The sequence below is a fragment of the Botryllus schlosseri genome, chromosome 14, assembly GCF_051294905.1.
Source record: "Botryllus schlosseri isolate E-star chromosome 14, Bs_hap1, whole genome shotgun sequence".
NCBI lineage: Eukaryota > Metazoa > Chordata > Ascidiacea > Stolidobranchia > Styelidae > Botryllus > Botryllus schlosseri.
Window position 1 is genome coordinate 1,180,531 of NC_137249.1, and position 23,252 is coordinate 1,203,782.

The 23,252-nt window shown below is 40.0% G+C and overlaps 2 protein-coding genes across 3 annotated transcripts; one reads left to right on the forward strand and one right to left on the reverse strand.

The window, feature by feature from the left end:
* Positions 1–4: 4 nt before the first annotated feature.
* LOC145454987 (gamma-tubulin complex component 5-like) lies at positions 5–6,511 on the reverse strand. Its single transcript, XM_080332935.1, has one exon. The coding sequence runs from the start codon at positions 3,244–3,246 to the stop codon at positions 580–582; it is 2,667 nt and encodes an 888-aa protein (XP_080189061.1). The 5' UTR covers positions 3,247–6,511; the 3' UTR covers positions 5–579.
* Positions 6,512–6,646: 135 nt separating this feature from the next.
* LOC145454994 (transcription initiation factor TFIID subunit 6-like) lies at positions 6,647–22,653 on the forward strand. 2 transcript variants are annotated; one of them, XM_080332946.1, is made up of 13 exons: positions 6,647–6,787; positions 11,317–11,479; positions 11,758–11,829; positions 12,337–12,505; positions 12,760–12,953; positions 13,224–13,352; positions 13,836–14,015; positions 14,470–14,652; positions 15,566–15,640; positions 16,781–16,906; positions 17,367–17,540; positions 18,719–18,931; positions 21,869–22,653. In XM_080332946.1, the coding sequence occupies exons 2-13, from the start codon at positions 11,369–11,371 to the stop codon at positions 21,926–21,928; spliced, it is 1,686 nt and encodes a 561-aa protein (XP_080189072.1). In that variant the 5' UTR covers positions 6,647–6,787; positions 11,317–11,368; the 3' UTR covers positions 21,929–22,653. The 2 variants fall into 2 exon arrangements, with proteins under 2 accessions (XP_080189072.1, XP_080189071.1); XM_080332945.1 differs by lacking the exon at positions 6,647–6,787 and having other exon boundaries at positions 11,276–11,479.
* Positions 22,654–23,252: the final 599 nt, after the last annotated feature.

The window sequence follows — 23,252 nt, forward strand, 5'->3', positions numbered from 1 at the left end:
AGAGTTTCTAAAGCACAAAGAACAATAACCAGTAATGAAGAAACTGAACTGCGATTCAGGAGAAATATATCATTCAAAATCATGTGAGACTCACAGCAACCGGATAAAGGTATTGTTTCGTATTCTAACACGGCAATATATATTCGGAATTATAAAAAAATTCTACTCATATTACACCATCGACAAAATATCGTACCATAATTTGAATCATCAGCATTCATTTTCAGACACTGTTATTTCAAAAATATATCGTCGCTGTGGAATCAATTACACTCATTTTGAGAACATCAACTTTTGTAAATTTTTCTTTTTTTTTCGGCAATATCTTAACCAAGGTTTCCTTACAAACAACGTAACCAGATCAACAAAGACATGGCCACGATATGGCCGAAAAAATGAGATAATTTTACAAAAACTGATTTTCTATCGATTTGAAAAATCGATCTCAAAATTTGGAATAAATGGACATAAGATACTTTGATTCCACCACGACGATATATTCAATATCATTACATAAAAGTTTTACGCATATTACACTATCGACAAAACAATCATATGCTAATTTGAAACATCACACATTCACGACATCAAACAAAGAGCAAGAGCCTCCAAGCTTAGAGGCACGCTGCCTCTGCTGACAAGATTCAGCATGATAACCCCCAAGAATTCGCTGCATTCTTTGTAGTCAGACTCTAATTTTTTCAATCCAAATTCGGACAGGGCGTGGATGTTCTTCCATTTCGAATGAACCGAAATTGCGAGATCAAATATTTTTAACAAAGTGCCTTGAATCAACTTGTCACTTCGATTCTCTTCTTTCAAAAGACACAAGGAAAGCATACGCTCCAGAAAATTGTTGTGAGCGGTTATTATGTCGTCGATGTTACGCACCGATTTCAGATTTTCCATGAATTCCTTTTTCTGCGATTCGATGACACTTGTCATTACAAAATTATGCCATTGCGATATCAAACCGAGCAGGCTAGAACGCAACAGGGAAAGACGGTGACATAGTGACGGTCTCTGTGGGAATTTAGGATTAAAAATGGTATCAAATCGCAACTGATGTAAGCAGAAAAGGGCACGTTTTAATTTTAGGATATAACAAAACAATATATTATAATCGTTTTTTGACTTGTTGGTGATTACAATATTGAGAGGCCAATTCACGTCGATTATCAAATCAACGACGTCGGTAACATGAATCGATCCAGATTTGACTGGTTTAGTTTTATTGACTGCCACGGCGACGAATGTTAAGTCAGAATCAGGTTCACGATAAGAAATGGCTTCCTGCAGTGAAGCACGTAGCGACATTAAATCCATCCAGTACACGTCGCTGGATATTTTTTCGAACAAGGAACTACAAAAACTGTGCATCACGTCGCCCCATTCCATCAAATGAAATTTATGAAAATACCGAAACAATGAAATCAGGTCAAGCTCGACCATGAAAACGTTCACCAGAACTTCATTGACGCGAGTCAATTTGGTTTGCACGATCTGCGAAATAGCTTTTTGAGTGGATTTGACGAAAGGAGTGCTTCCGCAAAATTGGAATTCGCAAGCATAATTGACGTGACGATTCTCGTGAAACAGTTTTTCAAAATTTATCCGGAGCATAATATCAGTTGAGGATTCGACTTCTGGTGTGGAAATTTCCTCACTTTCCGGTTTTAGATTACAATTCGTCAACTTTTGTACAAAATCATCATGAATACTGACACAGTTGTAATTTTTCATGGGTTTACCAAGTGATTTCAATAATTCAACCGATTTTCCACAGACAACGACATCGTTTAGTACAGGTTTCAACCACGGAAGATACATCACACATTGATCGTCCGGCAAATAAAATGCACTTGTCCAAAACAGTTCACTTTTAATGTCACTATTAGAGCGCGGCCGTTGCAAAACAAACTCTTTCAACTCGTCCATCAACATTCCTGATGACATCCACCGATCCAAGATTTCAAAATATGGCCGCAACGTATCAATCCAAATCTTGATCAAAGCATTTCTGAAGTTGCCAACTTCCAAAGCGTCTTTACTCATTTCATCCAAAATGACGCGGTAAAGCACACCCAACAAACGACACGACTTGTGACAATATGAATCGGTTTCAATATCAAGGTCAACGCTACTCGTAAAAATACAATTGAGAACCTCAAGTTCATAGAACTTCGGCGCGAGTTTTTGCAGGATATCAGTCAAAAGGTATGATTTTTCCTGTAAAACCACCAAAGATTCTAATTGCTTTATGAAATTTTTAAACCCTGTAAAGTAGGCCAGCAAGCTTTCTGCGAACGCTTGGTAAGTTCGACATTCGACTGGTTTTCTGTTGAACACAAACTCATCTAATCTTCGAACAATATCAGCATAGTGTGCAGCTTTTGTTAAGAATGAACTCAGTGATTTAGGTGTAACGTGCGTGCATAATATGTCCTTACGGACAGTATGTTTGCCATCATTGTATGGAAATATATACAAATCTCGAACGCCTGATAAAGCCCAGAGAACTTCACGAATAATGTTTACTTCGCACAAATTTGATTCGATTGGAATGCTCAACATATCATTGTTGGAATGAAATGTGACTGAAGATACATCACTTGTTTCGTTCCAATATTCCAACACTAAACAGGATCCTAACTCGTTTGCGTCGTACCGATCATCTTTCACTGAGAGATCACCTGGCTGAACTGCTTCAACACAGCCATCCTTTGATGGGACAATTTTCACGTCTTCATCCTCAGAATGGCATGGAGTGTCTGAAAAAGCCCACTGTGATGGATAAGGCATTTCTTCTCCCTCCAACAGATATGCTTTCCAATCAAATTTTTCTTCTTCTGGGCTTAGCTTTGGTGGTGGAGGAATGTATTTTCTGTTTATAGGATTTTCTGACAACTCCAGAGCTAGAAGTAATACATCATAATGAACATTGCTCCTTGCTAAGCTGTTCTGAGACAAGTCGCAGTTAAGAAATCGTTTCTTAAATTCGGCCAAAAATTTCGCGTTTTCAGGATTGTTGTGTATGATAAACTTCTCGCAAATCCCGACAATTCTGCGATCTATTTTGTTGCTGTCCGAAGCCATAAATCTTGAATTGCTGAATTGAGAGAGAGCGTATTCCCTGCATGTTTCGTGATTCTCTGACGATTCTTCGAAATCCGTCAACTTGCTGACAAGCCGCGAGGTGGCCCTCGTTATTTTTTTCCGAAACTTCGGATTAGATGAAGTGAGCATAACTTGATTATATCAGTTTAAAATAATTGTTATCTGAAATTATCGGATAGAAAATTGTTAGTAAAAGTAATCGAAGACAGCCTAACAGACTCTCTATAACGAAACATATCAAGATTGTAAACAAGTCACAAGTGAATCCTACATTTATAGTTTGACTCTAGTAATTTTCAATTCACCATGCCGAGACTAGTCCAATTCTTAATCGGGGAACAAAGGGTCGAGTCCGAGTCCATGTTATTCTGTTCACTGTTCATTATCGAGTTCAAGTCAGGCTCCACTTACTTTATCTTGAAACTCCTGGGTGATATTAAATGCCTCGCATTTGTAATATACTCACTTTTCTCATTTATAACATTCCTTATTCAAACAGATAAAACACAACTTCTGTGCTGATATACGAGACTTGAATCAAGTCATGTAGAATGTCTCGAGTCATATGCCTTGGTCGCGTGACAAAACGAGTACGATTCTTCTTTAATAAAAAGGCTCAAGTCAAGCTACTCGAGTCATTGACTCTGGAACTATACTCGAGTCATTACAACCCTGGAATATAAGTTGACGATGTTGTTAAAGGAATTGCTACAGGATTGGTGTGATTGCATGCAAAATAAGGTCAGTCACCGTAATGGGGTTACGCTCTTTAGCAGGGGCGGGCAACTTCTCCAGTCGGCGGGCCGAATTGCTGAATCGATACATTATTCGCCCATTTATCCACATATACAAGGAATAAATCTTATTAAATGAATATTTAATTTACCAAGATATCAATTCATCAGGGTTCAGTGGTGACGAGATAGCGTGGTTGTTCAACTATATGGCCTATTTTATCTCAATATTGAATTCATGCGGCCTGCGGCCTCCACGAAATTTGAAAGTGGCCCTGATACGTTTTGAGTTGGGGACCCCTGACATAAGCGGTGTCTTACAGAAGCCTATAGAAGTGGGCCGTGCTACAAGTCAACGGTTACGGAATCAAAAATAAGAAATATCGGCCTGGTGTAAAGGACCATTGTAGTCGACAAACACCATCATAATTACCACAAATGACATTAGGGTTGAGTAGGCCTAGACATCGTAAATGCCGATATTGCAAGAAGTCTTCTAGCTTCGACGAATTTATGCGTAAGCTCCACCCTCGCTGCACAAGTGCGCATACATGTGTATAATGACATACAGTCACTAAAGTTTGACGTATGTAAGCAAGTAGGCTAGTGGGGAATCTCGGAAGACTAGGGCCGCGGGCCACACTATCATGTAAGACGCAAAACTGTCCGTATGTTGCTCGCCCCGGCTCTTTAGGATAGGTGGTGAGGGTCTTTAGGGTTAGAGTATTTTGGGTAACGGTTATTGGTGGAGTCCAAGGGTTGAGGGTCACATGTTAGGGTAATTAGTAGGGCTGGGCACAATGATTCGAGTACTCGAATCTGAATCGAGTATTAATTTTAATGATTCGACTCGAGTAGTAAAAGACGATTTTTTCGAGTACTAAAATTATACGCTCCTCACCACTGAAAGTTGATTTATCAACGAGTAGTTTACCAACGATCAACGAGTTTATGCTAATTTCACTGTTGAAGCCTTGAAACCATGATTGGCCGTATCGTAGCATACGAAACATGAAGTACAAAGCTACGAACGTTACTGGAAATAGCTCATTTCCGAAGTCATGATCATCCCACAATATTGTCACCAGTCACCAAGTGCAATGAAATCGGTATGGTCGAAAAAAATAACAAAGTATCCTTAATATGATGGATAACAGGCATTATATTATTTGTGGTCGCTTAAAAGGTACATATTTGAACTTTGACAAATGATATTTTGCTATGACATCATATTGAGTGATACTCGATTACTCGACTCGAAGCATTTTACGTGATTCAGAATCGAATCACTCAGGCACTCGATTTTGCCTAGCTCTAGTAATTAGGGAGGGGTGAGGGTCGTTAAGGTTGCATGGGTCTTAGGGGCATCAGGGCTGGGGGTTAGACAGTACTGCCACTGTCCGTTTTTCGTACGCCATGTCATTATTCAATTGAATAGTATATTTATATTGAAATGAACCCAGATATTTTCGGATGACACTCGTCAGGGGTAATCGTCAGCAACTAGTCAAGAATTGGAAGGAACATTGTATATCAACAATCGTATCACAAAATATGACGTCACCAGCATGAAATCTCGAATGAGAGAGCGTTCAATGTACTATTTTTAGGTGGTACACGAACTCCTTTTGTTGACAGAGTTTTGGTTGGTGTATTTTGATAGAAGTCGACTCCAAGGCACACAAATTGAAGTGTGAACGGCCCCTCCCAACGACGCAAAATCTGTCGTCTCGATAATTAGTCACACCAATCGGGTTATCCAGCAGATGTTTACAAATGGCAGAATTAATGGCCTTTGATCGGTCAGCATCAAGCTTAAGCGGATGTCATTACTGTACACAACCGTAACACGTACAGAGACATCTGCATGACATGCATGTAAGTTGGTGTCTGGATTTAAATGTCGACACGGAAAAATACCGTAATTAAAGTTGAATTTTGGAATTATGATAGGAAAAAACCATAAAAAAAACTCACGAACCTATGTGAATAAACTTATCTTAAAACATAAATTGCCACAAGGACACAACAACAGAAGTCGACCTCTATACCCAGGTTGGAATCCCGGTACGCTTAGCGCAATATCTTTGGTGTGCCAAGGCGGTTCTTGGCGTCACACCTGTGTGCAGTCAGTAGAATCTTTGGTGTGCCCGAGACACCGATTCCATATTGGCTCTATACCGTATGCATGCACCGTTGTATGTTACCAGTATCTCTACCTGCTTGCCAATTGTACACGTCCATCCGCCTAAGCTCCACTCAGCTCGTGTATATGCAATCAATCAATTTCACGGTTGAGGCAAAACACTGGACAATACATGAACATGAATTTGAGCTTACACAAGAGACAGGCACATTATCCTACAATTGTGCAAACACACTTAGTCACACCAGGTTGTGGAGAACGGCCGGCGTCGGATCAAATGAAGATATGGTAATTTCGTTCTTTAATATTATTATTATCAAGAATAATATATGTCGCATCAAAGCTATCAACAATAACAACACGACCATAGCGTTATGGCTGCTTTGCTAATGGTATAATGTTCCGCTAATTGCTCAACATAGACCGACGATATCATTGAGTAGACGAATAAGCTCATTTTCAATGTCTGACACATAATAAGTCGCTATCCATTACACACAATGTCGATGAAATTATACCGTAGATCATGAAAGACTACCGACAAGCGTTCTGTACTGAACTGAAACGAATCAGTTTCCATTAGTTTCGCGCGCTGTCAATCACAACCGTCAACTCCAGTGAGCTTTGGGAGCAGAGCGAGCCATATTATACGTCAATCAATCAATCAGGTTTATTAATATTTTCATCGTTTCAGAACATCACAAGACTGCAATACAATGAAAAGATAGGAAGGTGTCGAAACAACTTGGACACCCACCTGAGCCTAGGCGAAGTAAAGAAGAGGCAACGGGTACTTGTGTAATGTGTAGCCAGGGATATATAGAACTTCTATATATCCCTGTGTGTAGCTCAAAATATGTTATTTCTCGTTTTTTTGTATGCAAATGATATTATTATAAAACTTAGCTTGGATACTTCATTTTAGAAATGATAGGTGATATCTATTCTATGTATAAGAATACTCGTACATACCAGAGATGAGCGGATTTGAAATTTCTATGTCCTAATCCAATCCAAATCCGAACCTTCAAATCCAACTCCTAATCCTAATCCATGACTTTTTCATATTCAAGTCCATGTCCAATCCTAATCCGATTCCAACTGGGAATTCAGAAAAAATACTAATTTATGCAATGGAGGGATTCGAAAATTTTCGTTCACAACCAACGATTCACTTTATTCAAGATAACTTAGTACGTTTCTTGTCGCTTTCTTTTTCTATACTGTATTCTTTACTTTCATTCAGTGTGCATGCCTCCTTTTTTACTACGCCTAGGCCAAGGTGGGTGTCCGATTCCATTGACAAATCCAAGTCGCTTCGACATCTTCCTGTCTATTCATTGTATCGCATTTTTTGTGGTGTATTGAACTGATAAAATTGCTAATAAACCAATGATGATGATGATGATTAATAACTGATCTGAATAAAGTTTGTCGCCATTCGCCACACGTTATTTCAATCTCCCAGAAAATAGGTAAATCCAATCCAAATCCTAATCCGTTCTGAAAAAAATGTCTAATCCAAATCCAATCCAAATCCGACAAAATTTCACAAATCCTGTTTTTTCAAAACCTAATCCTAATCCATGCTCATCTCTGGTACATACCTTCTGCCCGGATGACAGCATTCAGCATTCAGCTTTCGGCTTGCCAGTATAACCGCTAGGCTAGCCGGTGCAGGGCAAGATGATGTAGCGTAGTTGGCGTAGATGGAAATAGATTGACAAATATTGCAATATGTATATGTATATAACAATATTTATGTGAATGTAATGGATTTGGCATGCGTAGGCCTTGGCTGCCTATTAGGCCTTATTTGTTGAAGTTGTTGTGGTGGCGGTCGGTCAAACAATATGAAACAGGCGTATATAAAAATGAATGTATATATATACGAAGAAAAAAATAAAATGAACTTAATTAATTAGACCATACCGGAGCTTAATTTTCATGGACATCATTGGTAATAAAATTGACTCTCCATTCCAACAGTTATTCTTGTATATTGCTCTATATAACATTGACGCAGAGTTTAGGGCCCCGTGGATACACTCAGCTATCGCAGCTATCGCAGCTCCCGCAGCTATCGCAGCTATCACTTGTGGATACACTCAGCTATCACAGCTATCGCAGCTATCACCAAAAATCGCAGACATACAGGTCAAATAAAGGTCACGTATCGTTTAGGGCGCAGCTATCAGCTCCGGACCACGTCTGGGTTCAAATAGTGCGCAGCTATCAGCTTCGGAGCACGTCCGGGAGTAAATAGTGCGCAGCTATCAGCTCTGGAGCACGTCTGGGTTCAAATATTGCGCAGCTATCAGCTCCGGAGCACGCCCGGATGCAAATAGTGCGCTGCTATCAGCTCAAAAGCACGTCTGGGTTCAAATAGTGCGCAGCTATCAGCTCCGGAGCACATCCGGGTTGAAAAAGTGCGCAGCTATCAGCTCCGGAGCACGCCCGGATGCAAATAGAGCGCTGCTATCAGCTCGAAAGCACGTCTGGGTTCAAATAGTGCGCAGCTATCAGTTCCGGAGCAAGTCTGAGTTGAAATAGTGCGCAGCTATCAGATCCGGAGCATGGCCGGGTTGAAATAGTGCGCAGCTATCAGCGCTGGAGCAAGTCCGGGTTGAAATAGTGCGCAGCTATCAGCTCAGAATCACGTCTCGGTTCAAATAGTGAGCAGCTATCAGCGCTGGAGCTTGTCTGGGTTGAAATAGTGCGCAGCTATCAAATCCGGGGCACGTCTCAGTTGAAATAGTGCGCAGCTATCAGCCCCGGAGCACGTCCAGGTTGAAATAGTGCGCAGCTATCAGCTCTGGAGCAAGTCCGGATGCAAATAGTGCGCAGATATCAGCTCCAGAGCACGTCTGGGCCAGTGTTGGGATGACTCGAGTCAGGGTTGTAACCAAGTCACAAGGCTCCGAGTCACAAGTCACTCTCACTTTTATAGTTTTAAATCGATTCCAGTGAAGTCATTTTCAATTCGCCACCGAGTCAATTCCGAGTCCAAGTCATCGAGCAGAGGTTCGAGTCCGAGTCATGGTATTATGACTCGAGTCCGAGTCCAAGTTATCCTGTTGATGTGTTGACTGCTCGTTTTCCATTTAAAGTTTTGTTAAACCCAATTTCTATAACTCGCTTTGGTGATATCGAATGGTTCGCATTCATAATATACTAATTTTCCTCACTTTTAAATGTTTCTGGTCGCATTTTCAAGTATCAGTAACAATAGGATGGTTAATTTACAATTCTTCGAAATTTCAATGAAATGTCAGTCTTGGCCGTGTAAGTCTCGAGTCATATGACTTGGTTCGAGTCACGTGCAATTACACATATAGACTCGAGTCGAGTCGAGTCATTTCCGTATTTTGAGAAAATGACTTGAGTCAAGTCGAGTCATCAGAAAATGGTGACTTGAGTCAATAAATGATCGATTGATTACAACCCTGACTCTAGTCATGACTCGGATGTTGAATTTGGTTCAATTCCAACCAGTAGCCGCATTGCTACAGGAGAAGAAAGATTCTATTTATTATATAAAAATAAATAACAAAAAATTTGAAAATTTTCTGTTCACCCCATGAAAGTGTTAGGTTGTCTATGGAAACGATGTTCACCAAATTTGGTTCAATTCCAATCAGTGGAAGCGGAGTTATTGCCGTCGAAAAATTTGGATTTGAATAAAATAGTATTTACGATTATTTACTATAATAAATAATTAAAGAAATAATCACCGTAAATACTATTTTATTCATAATCAAAATTTTTCGAAGGCAATAACCCCGCTGTAATCATTATGTAAAACGTGAGACTTTCGTTTCATCCAATCACGGATATATTTCATAAAAATATGTTTGAATCAGGCTTGTTGGCACGTACCCTTATACATGGAATGTGCAGCGGCTTCATTTACTCATAGTAGTTTGATATAGTTCCCAGGCGAGTAGGTCTCCGAGCTATATTTTATTCATGATATACCAATCAAAGTAACACACCCTGGTGCACTAGTATCGAAATATTGTCTTTGGGCCGTGCATTATATTAATTAGATACGTATAAGGCCCGTGTAGTGAGTATATAGGCCTCAATATACTATACCTGCAGTCGCACACGTCCGATATCAGATCAGTGAATATCTATGATAGGCAGAGCCGTTAGTAGGGAAGGCCTACACTACATCCACGGAATCGCACAGGTGTTAGTCAATATTATAACAAATATATATTTACAGCTGCATAATTATTCGTAAGTAGAGCTTTCAATACAAAGTAACGAAATTTCTTTTGATCCCGTGTGGATGTCACAATATCTGTTCCCCGCCTGTACACTGAAAATCAGGAAGATAGTCCTTGCATGCAATGTAATGAATGAATTCGAGTCCACAGGTGCTCCTGAGCTGACAGCTGCGCACTATTTCAATCAGGACGTGGTCCTGAGCTGATAGCTGCGCACTATTTCAACCCGGACTACCTCTGGAGCTGATAGCTGCGCACTATTTCAACCCAGACGTGCTCCAAAGCTGATAGCTGCGCACTATTTCAACCCGGACTACCTCTGGAGCTGATAGCTGCGCACTATTTCAACCCAGACGTGCTCCAAAGCTGATAGCTGCGCACTATTTCAACCCGGACTACCTCTGGAGCTGATAGCTGCGCACTATTTCAACCCAGACGTGCTCCAAAGCTGATAGCTGCGCACTATTTCAACCCAGACGTGCTCCAAAGCTGATAGCTGCGCACTATTTGCATCCGGACTTGCTCCGGAGCTGATAGCTGCGCACTATTTCAACTCAGACTTGCTCCGGAACTGATAGCTGCGCACTATTTGAACCCAGACGTGCTTTTGAGCTGATAGCTGCGCACTATTTCAACCCGGACGTGCTCCGGAGCTGATAGCTGCGCACTATTTGAACCCAGACGTGCTTTTGAGCTGATAGCTGCGCACTATTTGCATCCGGGCGTGCTCCGGAGCTGATAGCTGCGCACTATTTCAACCCAGACGTGCTCCAGAGCTGATAGTTGCGCACTATTTCATCCCGGACGTGCTCCGAAGCTGATAGCTGCGCACTATTTGAACCCAAACGTGCTCCAGAGCTGATAGCTGCGCCCTAAACGATACGTGACCTTTAAATGACCTGTATGTCTGCGATTTTTGGTGATAGCTGCGATAGCTGTGATAGCTGAGTATATCCACAAGTGATAGCTGCGATAGCTGAGTATATCCACAAGTGATAGCTGCGGGAGCTGCGATAGCTGAGTATATCCACGGGGCCAGTTTAGCATATAAATAGATAAAAATGGCAGAATCTGTCAACTCCAGAAGGCTGACAAATGAACCTAAGAAGAAAACGGATCGGCCGAGTTCATTTTCAATGGAATCTATGAAAGTTATTAGCGAATCCATTGGAGTTAATCGTATGTCGGAAGACACCTTGCAATGTCTCGCTGAGGAAGCTACATACAGACTGAAGGAAGTGCTGCAGGTAATTGGTTTATATCTTATAAGCTGTCCGACTTGATTATAATTACGGATGAGGTTGTCTTAACCTTAAACCAGGGTTATAATGACTTGAACCGAGTCATTATCTTGAACATGACTTGACATGTACTTGTGTAGAGTCTACCAAGTCATGATGACTCGAGACATTCTATCTGACTTCTTTGAATTCTCTATCAGTTCAGCACCGATACTTATTGCCATAATTTTGCAGTATAGCGCAGTATTTTTAGGATGTTTCTCATTTTGATCTCCTTTTTTCAGGAAGCAATGAAGTTTGCCATGCATCGGAGGTCGGCATCATTATCTTGTCATGATATTGACTGCGCATTGCGGGTTTGTGGCTATTGTCATGTAGTAATTCTACGCTGCTTTACAGTGTTGTGTTGCGCTTGGTGTCTGTACGGTAACAGCATCTTCATTAAAACTTATCAAAATACGGGGGCTTCTTCAGTTATTACTAGCCAGACATGCTGTCCCATGGTTTATTTAGATTTAGGAAGACTGCTATTACCATCACTCAATTGGGAAAACGCCCAACAAAAACCAGAGCAAACCTAACCCTATTCAGTTATCAGTGAAAAATGTCTGTGACTAACGGTAGAAGCATCAAAGCACTAATGTAATCTTTCTCTTCCACGACTTTCAATATCTTGAAATCTTGATGATAATGCTTCGGGCTCTTGGCCTGTATAAATTGTGATTTCCATGTTTTGTTCATCTATTTACCTGTGTAATCACTTGATAACGTAATTTATGTTATGTGTTGCTATGTTAAATTGTCCAACATTCTATAGTGCCATTAATCGTTTTCACTCCTCTGTAATACTACCTTTGTTTTAGTCTAAAAATGTGGAGCCCGTCTATGGATTTGTTTCGGAAGAATTCATCCCATTTCGGTTCGCTAGTGGCGGAGGACGGGAATTGCATTTCATTGAAGACAAAGAGATTGACTTGAATGAGCTTATCAGTAATCCTCTTCCAAGAGTTCCATACGATACATCCATCAAAGGTTCGTATTTTGTTCTTATCTTATGATGGAAAATTGGAAATAGATATAAAACGTTTGGTTTACTGGGAGAATATCTTTTTGTAGTATAGTTATTGGTAGGGTTGAGTAATTTTTATGTTAGGGACTCATTTAATCCTGGATCTTCGCTATTTGTTGGATGTTAATCACACATTTCAGTGTTAATATACTATTCTATTGTACATTGTTAATCATATATTTAATCATTCTACTAAATGTATTTTGGCTATTTTCAGCTCACTGGCTTGCGATTGATGGAGTCCAACCCAACATTCCCGATAATCCTGCACCGGAGCAAGTGACCTTGCTCGATGTACTGAACAAAACCGAGACTAAACCGCTTCCTGGCGCTCAGCCAATGAAAAGTTCCGTCGTTCCTGCGAATAACCCACTGAAGAATGCCACTTTGGACTCGGATAATAAAGATAAGGTGATTTTTATATTTCCCTGCTCGGGATACTTGATGGGCCAATACTTCTTCACTCTCTATCTTAGGATGAATGTACTCTAGCATTACCATATCCCAGGTGTTCGATAATCGCTGGGTTGCGATTGCAGCTATTAAAGCAATGATATTTTGATTTGTGAATACACATTTAAATTCCAGACATCAAGCCTCTGTCGGAATTGTGGTTGTTTGATGTACTGCGAAACAAGATCTGTGAATCATTTTAATCTTTGTGTTGTATTCCTTTGCCAGAAAAAAGTAAAGCTTGAAAATAATGTCGATCTCAAGCCGAGATTTACTCACGAGCTGTCAGTGGAACAGCAGCTCTACTACAAAGAAATTACAGAAGCTGCCGTTGGATCCAGTGAAGCAAGAAGAGCTGTGAGTCTGTGAATATGTGTTCGCTTTCCTAAGTTTAAACTCTTGAAAAATATCTTCATATTAATCGCTCGACAGCAGTAATCGTCAGCAATTGGAACAGAATTGAAAAGTACATTGCATATCAACAATCGTATCACCTTGGGAGTAGATTTTTTGTCAAAAAATGTCAGTAGCTGGTGCAAACAGAATGAGTTTTTGTATAATCTAAAAATAGTACATTGAACTTTGAGTCGTGTGTTTGCAACAGTTATTCTCATTTTCAAGCTGATGGCGTCATATTTGGTGATACGATTGTTGATATACAATGTTCTTTTCAATTCTCTACTAGTTGCTGACGATTACTCCCGATGAGTGTTAATTGTATACTGAAATTCATTTCCTGCAAGAGTCTCTCAGCAACATATTATCTGAGGATTCCTAGCATTTTCTTTTCTTTGCAAATGGTCATGATCCACCAACACCTTTTCTGACTGCTGCATACAGGAAGCCCTTCAAAGCTTATCTACGGATCCGGGGCTATCTCAGATGTTACCGAGATTCAGCACTTTCGTGTCGGAAGGCGTTCGGGTGAATGTGGTGCAAAATAATCTGGCTCTACTGATCTACCTCATGCGGATGGTGAAGGCGTTGATGGACAATTCGACGTTGAACTTGGAAAAATATGTGAGTTGTATTACGTCATGATACTGTCTTAGGTATGTGATTTTATTGCGAGATACGGGTTAGACCTTGTAATATGATTTTCAATTCATTACTGTCGTCAGCAGCATAAAAAATTGGACTGATACACAACAAATTTAGCTCAATTCCAATCTATAGAGACGAAGTTCCTGATGTTCAAAATTTAAGGTTTCAAAACATAGCAATTTACGATGGGTGGTGGATCTATAATAAATATTTAAAGAATTTGACACTGTAAATACTATATTTTTCAAATCCAAAACTTTGTTCCCCAATAGCTTCGCTTCCACTGGTTGGAATTGAGCCAAATTTGCGGTGCATCTTCTTTGCAGACAACCTAACAATTTCTTGGTTAGGTAGTGAAATTTTTATAATTTTTTATTATTAAATAAATCGTACATTATGTTAATGCTAACATCACTAATTTTCCACCAAGCTTCATGAAATGATTCCCGCCGTGATGACCTGCATTGTGAGCCGACAGCTGTGCACCCGGCCCGACGTCGACAACCATTGGGCGCTGCGCGATTACGCCGCGCGTCTCATGGCGCAGATTTGCAGAAGCTTCAGCACTTCCACAAATCTTATTCAACCGAGGATCACCTCGACGTTTTGTAAGGTGAGAAATGTTGTCCTCTGCTATTTCTGTTGATGCCAGGGCAGACTTGGACGGCTAGATGATTCTAGTTTTGTAATTAGACTAATTACAGCGAAATGCCGGTAATCTAACTTCGACCTAATTTGTGGAATGTTTCTATGCTCTCAATTTGCCTTCTAGTCTTATTTATGGTTTTAATGAAAATGCTACAGGAGAACTGTATAGTGTAAAATGAGCCAAGCTCGGTGTACAGATATTTGCCATTCTCGTGCTTACGAAAATGAACTCTGTTTGAATGTGAACTGAACTTGATTTTTGTTGTGTATCTTTCTTATTTGGGATTTAGTTCAATTTCCAAGGTTTTGTAATTCATAAATCATAATCTAATATACTTTAATTTGAGAAACAATTTTACCGATATAATTCTAAGCTCGTTTGGAAAAGCTGAAGATTTTCTCCGTCTGTGTCTCCATAGCTGCGACTTTCTATTAGTGACAGTAAGCATATAAGTGAACGTGGCAGACAAAATAATCAATCTTTCTGCAATTCATTTCTGTAGTTGTATTTCAAAAATATCATTGAGCTGAATCTAGAATAATAACTTTGAATCTAGGGGATCTCAAATTCGATAATAAAGATAATATAAGAACATTTTGTTTAACCTCTATTAGTTGTCTACGCGCGCACTACAACTGCAGTAGTATTCATTCTTTTCCTACAACTATCCAGTCCGTATTTTATACATATCATTATACATCATATTTTATTCCCCTTGTATACAGCGCCCTAGTGTAGGGACTAGGGATAATATTGCTATATTTAGCGCTCTATCATTACTGTTATTGTTATTATTACTATAGGATCCTGGAATTTCCTTTAAATGACCCTGCATGAGTCCGCAGACGTGTTAATCTGCCGCTCTGATTTATTCCAGTGCCTGCACGATGAGAAATCGTCTCTGGCCGCACGATATGGAAGTGTAGCTGGTCTCGCCGAACTTGGACCTGTGGTATGTTGAACACTGAACAGCCTGGCTGGCTAGATTTGTTTCATGTTGATTAATGACTAAGGTTGAATATTTGTGTATTATATTTTTCAGTAATTTTCGATTTTGCAGTCCAAATTACAATTTATAATCGTCAGCTACTAGTAGAGGATTGGAAAGAACATTACCTATCAACAATCGTATCACAAAATTTACTCTCTTTACAAGTCCTACTGTTGGCGCAAACTAGGTTTGCGTATTTTGATAAAAGCCGACTCCCAAGGCACACAAACAAAAGCGTGTTCCACTGTATATTGAAGTTGTGTACCTCTAATAAGCTCTTCCAATATGATAACTATCGCTTATTTATAGTCGAGTATATTAATATCTTACTGGGTGTAGTTAACTTTAAGATAGATCGAACTGAACAGATCCGGACATATATATAATTAAGTTCCATCTAAACTTCTTAACTTTTCGAATCATTCTTTTAGTTACATACCTCCAACTTGATATTTAGTTTCCATTGATACTTTCAATACTAAATCCATCTGGACAGCTTGAAGGCTATCCAATACACTGGTAGGCCTGCCTCCAATATGTCTGTAATGATGTAGCAGGGTTGTAACCGAGTCGCAAGGCTCAAAGTCACAAGTCAATCTCACTTTTATGGTTTGACTCGAGTCAAGTCCGAGTCCAAGTCAGGTATCAGAGGGTCGAGTTCAAGTCATTGTGTTGACTGCTCAGTATCCAGTTAAAGTCTTGCTACACCTACTTTTTATAACTCTGTTTGGTGATATCGAATAGTTCGCATTCATAATCTACTAATTTCCCTCACTTTTAGCAGTTTTTGGTCGCATTTTCAAGTACCCATACCAAAGACGAAATCCCAGTTACTTAGTTACAGTTAGTTAGTTGGTTACTTTACTATTCTTCGAAATGACAATAAAATGTCGGGCTTGGCCATCTGAGTCTCGAGTCATATGACTGGGTCATGCGCGATGACTCGAGTCAATACACAAATTGACAAAAATCGTCAAATTATCAAAAATTGTGACTCGAGTCATTACAAACCTGTGATGTAGCCTGTTGTTAGTAGGATCGGGGACAGATCAGGAGAATCGGGAAACGTCTCTTGCTGAAATTTAGAAAATATTTTCGCAGGTTATTCAAAGTCTCGTGCTTCCTCATTTACAAGTGGAGGGCGAAAGAATTAAAAACGTGTTGGATAGTCCGTTGCTTAACAATATCGACAAGACGGCGGCCGAGCATCTGCGCGGACTATTAGTGGTAAGTATTCAAATTCCTTGAATGTAATATTTAGAGCCTGACCTATATCGGATTTTTGAGTAGGTAAAACTGATAACTCTTATCAACTTCCTGTATTCAAAAGATGTGGCATCTAGCTTAAGTTGTGTTTCCAAAACTTCGCAGCATTTACGTGTTCGAGCAGCTTTACAATCATTGCTATACTTGGACATGAAATAAACTAGAAAGTCTGCATCTGGGCAGCTTTAAGCTATTAGAAATAGATCAATATTCCTAGTCTAGCAGTCGCAGATTATAGTTTTCTGACTCCCAACTACCATACTGTGACGTCACGAAAATTGCAGATATTTTTGCCTCGAACACCCGATACCGATATTTCTTTCAAAGTGTAATACCAATCAGTCAGTCTCTTATAATAACACTGTAATTATATTATTATCAAATGACATTAAAATTGAATTATTAAATACTTTTTCTCCAGAAACATTGCGGACCCGTGATAAAGGGGCTACGGTCGTCTCCAGATCTATCCGACGAATATCATTCCGAATACGGATATCTCGGCCCTCTCCTGTGCGTTCACGTGATAAAGCTGAGAGAGGCGGAAGCGCACAAGGCCAAGTTACTGGCATCGGCTGGGCTTAGTAGGCCGTCGGTAAGTGTAGCGTCGGCGATTGTAGATTAAAAATGATAGGGTTCCGAACAGGTGTGGGTACTCTGATTTGAGTCGAGTAGTGCGGAAGGATTTTTGAGTACTGAAATTGTACGCTCTGAGCCACTAAGAGTTTTGATACTTTCTTGTAAACTCAATTGCTAGTATTGCAGCATACGAAACGTAGTGCAAAGCTATGTACGTTATTGGAAATGTTATTTCTGTGAAGACGTGATTAACCCACAACATTGTCGCAGAGTGTAATGAGATAGGCTTTGTCGTAAAAATACTGAATTATCGTTATGCTGTGTAGAACTAACGTTATATTCTTTGTAGTCACATAAAAAGTAGGTACATATTTTAACTAGTCCGTTGACATGTGAGCACGCGGGGTTCTGGCGTGTGACATTTCGGCAGATGATCATGTGAGTTGAATTACAGGTCAGGATTGGGTTAGGACTATTTTTCGGGTTAGGATATATATATAAGGGTTAATATCAGGGTTATGGTTGGGGTTGGGGTTTGTTTTATGGTTATAAAGTCACATGCTAGAGTGTTCCATGCTCAGCTGCCGTTTTTTTCATGTGTCACAGGCTCATTGCTGATATGCCGGGCAAGCATTTGAACTTCCACGTCTGTGATACTGTTATGATGTCATGACAGGGTCGTAACCAAGTCGCAAGTCAATCTCACTTGTATAGTTTTGACTCGAGTCCAGTCGAGTCATTTTCAATTCACCTCCGAGTCAAATTCCATGTCAGTGAGTAGAGGGTCGAGTCCGAGTCATAGCATTGTGTCTCGATTCTGAGTCTAAGTTATTGTGTTCACTGTTCAGTTTTGAGCTCCATCCGGTTCAGCACAATTTTTTCAACTCAGCTTAAGTGATATAGAATGGCTCACATTCTTAATATCGTAATTTTCCTCATCCTCAGTCTTAACGGTTTCCTGCCGTATTTTCCAAGTATCAGGTCTGATAGACGAAATACGAATATGTGGTGACTTACTATTCTTCGAAGTTACGATGAAATGTCTGTCCTGGTCGTCCTAGTTTCGAGTCATGCACAATGAGTCAATTCAATGGAAAAATTGACTCGAGTCAACAAAAAAACACAAGTCGAGTCATTACAACCCTGGTGGAACATAAATTTAAACACCCTATCCTAATTAACAAAAAATTTCAGCCGGGCAGATCTACGCTTTCGAGTCAAAACTCGTCTGGTGGTACTTTTCAATCCGGCGTCACTTCTGCCTCGCCGATGGGATTAGGGAGACAATTGTCCTCTACGTCGCGAAGTCCATCCACCTCCACCCCGAAACTGGTCTTTCTGCCATCGGGCAGTGATTACTCGAAAATCGGGGCCAACGTAATCCACGGATCACCGAACTTCAACAAGGTTAGCTAGCTTTGATTTTTATCATTAGAAAGTGGTACTCGGGCGCAATGACCCGAGTATTCATTCTAATGATTGGAGTCGCGAAGTAAGAGATTATTTTTACGAGTACGGAAGTTATACGCTCCTTGCCTCTAAGACAGCGGTTCTCAACCTTTTTGGACATGCGCCCCCTTGGGGATGGTCGGAAATATTGCGCCCCCCCCCTGACCCCTCCCTACACTTTTCGTCATGTCAAAAAGAGCACATCATCTAAACAGAGGTAGGCAACCTTTTTGCTAATCACGGCCCATTTCGATTACTTATGTAACCTAAGGCCGCATTCCAGGGCATAGCCGTAATGAACTAACTGGACGCGAAATACCTATGTTAATCTGTCCATATCCATTGCCGGTGAACTCCGGAAGCCGGACCATTATACTTTTAGCAAAAGCCTTTTGTACGTACCGAAATCGCGAGTCACAATGTTATGAATAGCTGCTGGGATTGCATATTGTCGCGGCGAGCGCGAATTCCGTAATTAATAGTAGCATATCACATATTATTATCAAATATTTATCCTCTCTTAGCCCATGTGATCAGATACACTGGTAGGGCTCATTGAGGGAGAGCTTTTGAAAATTTAGGGCAAGTTATAAACGATAATGCATCTTCGGGTGGGCCAAATGTTATTAGTCACTTGGTTGCATGCTGTTATTTCTTGACTCCCGATCGGGATTGTCGATTGTATCGGTAGTGGAAATATATTAAAATCGGCCAAATTTCTTTTGTGAGGAGCACACGATTCCGATTCCGGCTCAGAGTGAGAAGGGCACTACTAATAAAATCGAAAAATCAAGTTATGTTAAATTGCGCGGAGTGTGAAGAAAATTTCAAATTTAATTAAAATCTCTCAAAAATTTGGGAGTGAATTCGTAATTTCAATTTGCATGTCGACGGATGCCAACACATACCAATTGAATTAGTTGTCGACGGCCGCACAAATTCCCATCAACAGCAACAGGTTGCCCTTCCGTGATCTAATAGTATACATATGGTATGTCTTCCGCCAAGTTTGAATCCGCATTCCAGTTGTTGAGTCTTTAACATTTCTGACAAATTTCCCCAAACTTGTTTGAAAATAGAACTAAAACATTGAACAGGACATCAAATTATTTCAAGGTAGGTTGCACTGAGACTAATCCTAATGCTGGTAGTGACTACAGAGGGCACGGCATCGTTCTGTACTGCCATGCTAAATTTGATCAGTTTTGGAATTGAATAAATTGTGTTTGGTTAGGGTAACTTAATTGAGGGCGAAACCGGGCAACTTATATTGTATCTAAATCTGTCTTAGGCAGTGCAGTTCGCCAATTATTAACAACAGCTACCCAGCGCACCGAACTTTAGGCTACTGCCAAAGCTATGAAGTAATGAATGACTTACACGTGGGAATTGCTCCAAATTTTCAAACAATATCAAGAATTTGCTCAAATGAAGTTGAAATCAGCCAATATACACCGATGAGCGTCGACTGCTGGAGTTAGAATTTGGCGAGATTTCTTGAATATGAAATAAGTTTCATCTTGAACAATCGTCTTCTCAGAATGACTGTGAAGCACATTTTTAGTCAGAATTCATACAGACGTGGTCAATTTCTCGCGCCCCCCTGAGAGCTTCCCAGGTTGAGAACCCCTGCTCTAAGAGTTAACTTATCAACGAGAATTTTAGATTTGATACTGGTTTCACCGAGGAAGGCTGAAAACCACTATTGATTGTATCGCAGCATATGAAATGTAGTAGGCCTACAAAGCTAGTATGTTGGTGAAAATGACATGATCAACCGACAGCATTGTCACAAATTGCAGTGAAATAGGTATGGTCAAAAAAATACTGAATCATTTTTCATGGCATGTAGAACTGACACTTCGTGGCTGCATTAAAGGTGTATATTTCAACTTTTCATATCTTCCGTGCTGTTTTGGTGTCATTATGAGCGATGCTCGAAGTCCAATGCTCGATTTTGCCCTACCCAGGCCATTAGTCATCTCGCGTTAGTCGCAAAAAAGATACATTTTTCAATTTGAGAGTAACAGACTCTGATCAACCGCTAAAAGTATGGGAAGTATGAAATCTGCTTATTAAAACTACTTGCTCGAGCACTTAAGGCAAAATTCATATTTTCTGCCCCCAACCTAAGTCATTTTCATGTGTCTCGGATATTGCTAATCTACTTGTAATTGCATAGAAATTTTGGCGCTACTTCTATTTCTACTTGAGTAACAACGCTTACTACTTTGACCACCTCTGGATATATCAGAAATTTTAGTCTGGCTAATGCCAAAGTGTCCGGCTTTAATGATGTTTATAATTGTGGTAGTGAATAATGTGTATCATATATATATGGGTACAGAACTTCAATATACAATTTACAATTAAATAGTATATTCATATTGAAATGAACCCGAATATTTTCGGCTGACACTCGTCAGGGGTAATCGTCAGCAACTAGTAGAGAATTGGAAAGAACATTGAATATCAACAATCGTATCACAAAATATGACGTCACCAGCATGAAATTTCGAATGAGAGAACGTTCAATGTACTTGAACATTGAACGTTCTCTCATTCGAAATTTCATGCTGGTGACGTCATATTTTGTGATACGATTGTTGATATTCAATGTTCTTTCCAATTCTCTACTAGTTGCTGACGATTACCCCTGACGAGTGTCAGCCGAAAATATTCGGGTTCATTTCAATATGAATATACTATTTAATTGTATATTGAAGTTCTGTACCTCCAAGAAGCTCTTCCAATATACAATTGAATAATATATTGATATTGAATATTTTTGGCTGACACTCGTCAGGGGTAATCGTCAGCAACTAGTAGAGAATTGAAAAGAACATTGTATATCAACAATCGTATCACCATCACATATTGGTTAATGTTATTCAGGCACAAGTTTCCGGCAGACTGTCTTCAGACTCGTCTCAACCTGGGTTTTCATTTGAGTAGAGATCCGAAGTGAGGGGCAGCTACGTTAGCCTGCCGCCATCTCGTCAATATTCCAGGGACCGGTCGCACTGCAAGAAAGAACTTGTGTGTGGTGCTGTTCTGCGCTCTGCTGCGGAAATTTGTCATGGGCAGTATGGAACTGCAATGCTAAACTCACACTTGACTGTGGCAGAACAAGTATGCCACATATTCAACATCGGTGATGGTGATGAGATCTCTGTTTCGTACAGTACGCGGTCGCTTCTAGAGCCTGATTGATATTGTTTACGGACAAAATTGATAACTTACACCTTCGCCGATATCCAAAAGACACAGCAGCTAGCTTGGGACGCATTTCCAAAACTTCATAGCATTCATTTGAACATCTTGCTATGCTCGGACATGAAATCAACTAGAAAGTCTGCATCGATGTACCCACGATGAATACTTTGACCCGATACCCACGATGAATACTTTGACCCGATCTGGTTCTATATATGATCGACTTGTTAATGGTTGAGATTAGGTTACAATCAGAGACTACACTACACCCCTGTGACAATATTACAAAATCTGGCATTTTATGCACAATTGAACATGCGACGTTGCCCTTCTCGACTGGCATTTAAACCGCACAAATGTTCGTGCCATCACTGCTATCTTGCAATGATCAAATTCAGATCAGTTATTGTCTTTTGTTACTTTTTATCAAGATTCTTTATACTGAAATACATTACTGGACTTTACCTCTGGAGGCTTGTTGAAGATTTTCTTATCAATCGGTGTTGCAGCGGTCAGTAGATTTCAGTGCTTGTACCAGTGTCTGCCCATTAGGTTGCTCTTGGTGAGACTCGAAGGTACGGAACTTCAGAATAAAATTGAATAATATACTGACATTGAAATGATCCCGAGTATTATGGGAAGAAGATTGTATATCAACAATCGTTTCTCTTGTAAGTGTTGTATCCATAGAAATTCTCTTTGCAGCAACTCATCTAATGAAATGAGTAGTACAATGCAAATGCTACATAGTCAGGACGCATACTTATCGCTGAAATGAGTGCATTGTTCGTTGTTCATAATTTGAATATTACAGAGTTCATCTCAGTCCTAGGAGAGTAATTACTTAACTAGAAACATGTCGAAAAGTAGCACGCAATTGAGAAGAAAGTTAGTAGACGGTTAATTTTCGACTGCCCCACCCAGGTGCTCTGGCAATGGAAATGCGTCAGGTTATCGAGAACCAAAGAAATATCACAAAACGGGCAATCTAACAAAGTAAGAGCTGCACCTGTTGCTACGAGATCGCATAAACGTGATCCAGCGTTAACTACTTTCAGAAGCT

Bases quoted from the DNA above. Each gene is read 5' to 3' on its own strand.
- LOC145454987 (XM_080332935.1), bottom strand. From the start codon at position 3,246: ATGCTCACTTCATCTAATCCGAAGTTTCGGAAAAAAATAACGAGGGCC.
- LOC145454994 (XM_080332945.1), top strand. From the start codon at position 11,294: ATGGCAGAATCTGTCAACTCCAGAAGGCTGACAAATGAACCTAAGAAG. The intron at 16,907-17,366 runs GTAAGTATTCAA...CTTTTTCTCCAG, and splicing joins ATCTGCGCGGACTATTAGTG to AAACATTGCGGACCCGTGAT. The intron at 17,541-18,718 runs GTAAGTGTAGCG...AAAAAATTTCAG, and splicing joins CTGGGCTTAGTAGGCCGTCG to CCGGGCAGATCTACGCTTTC.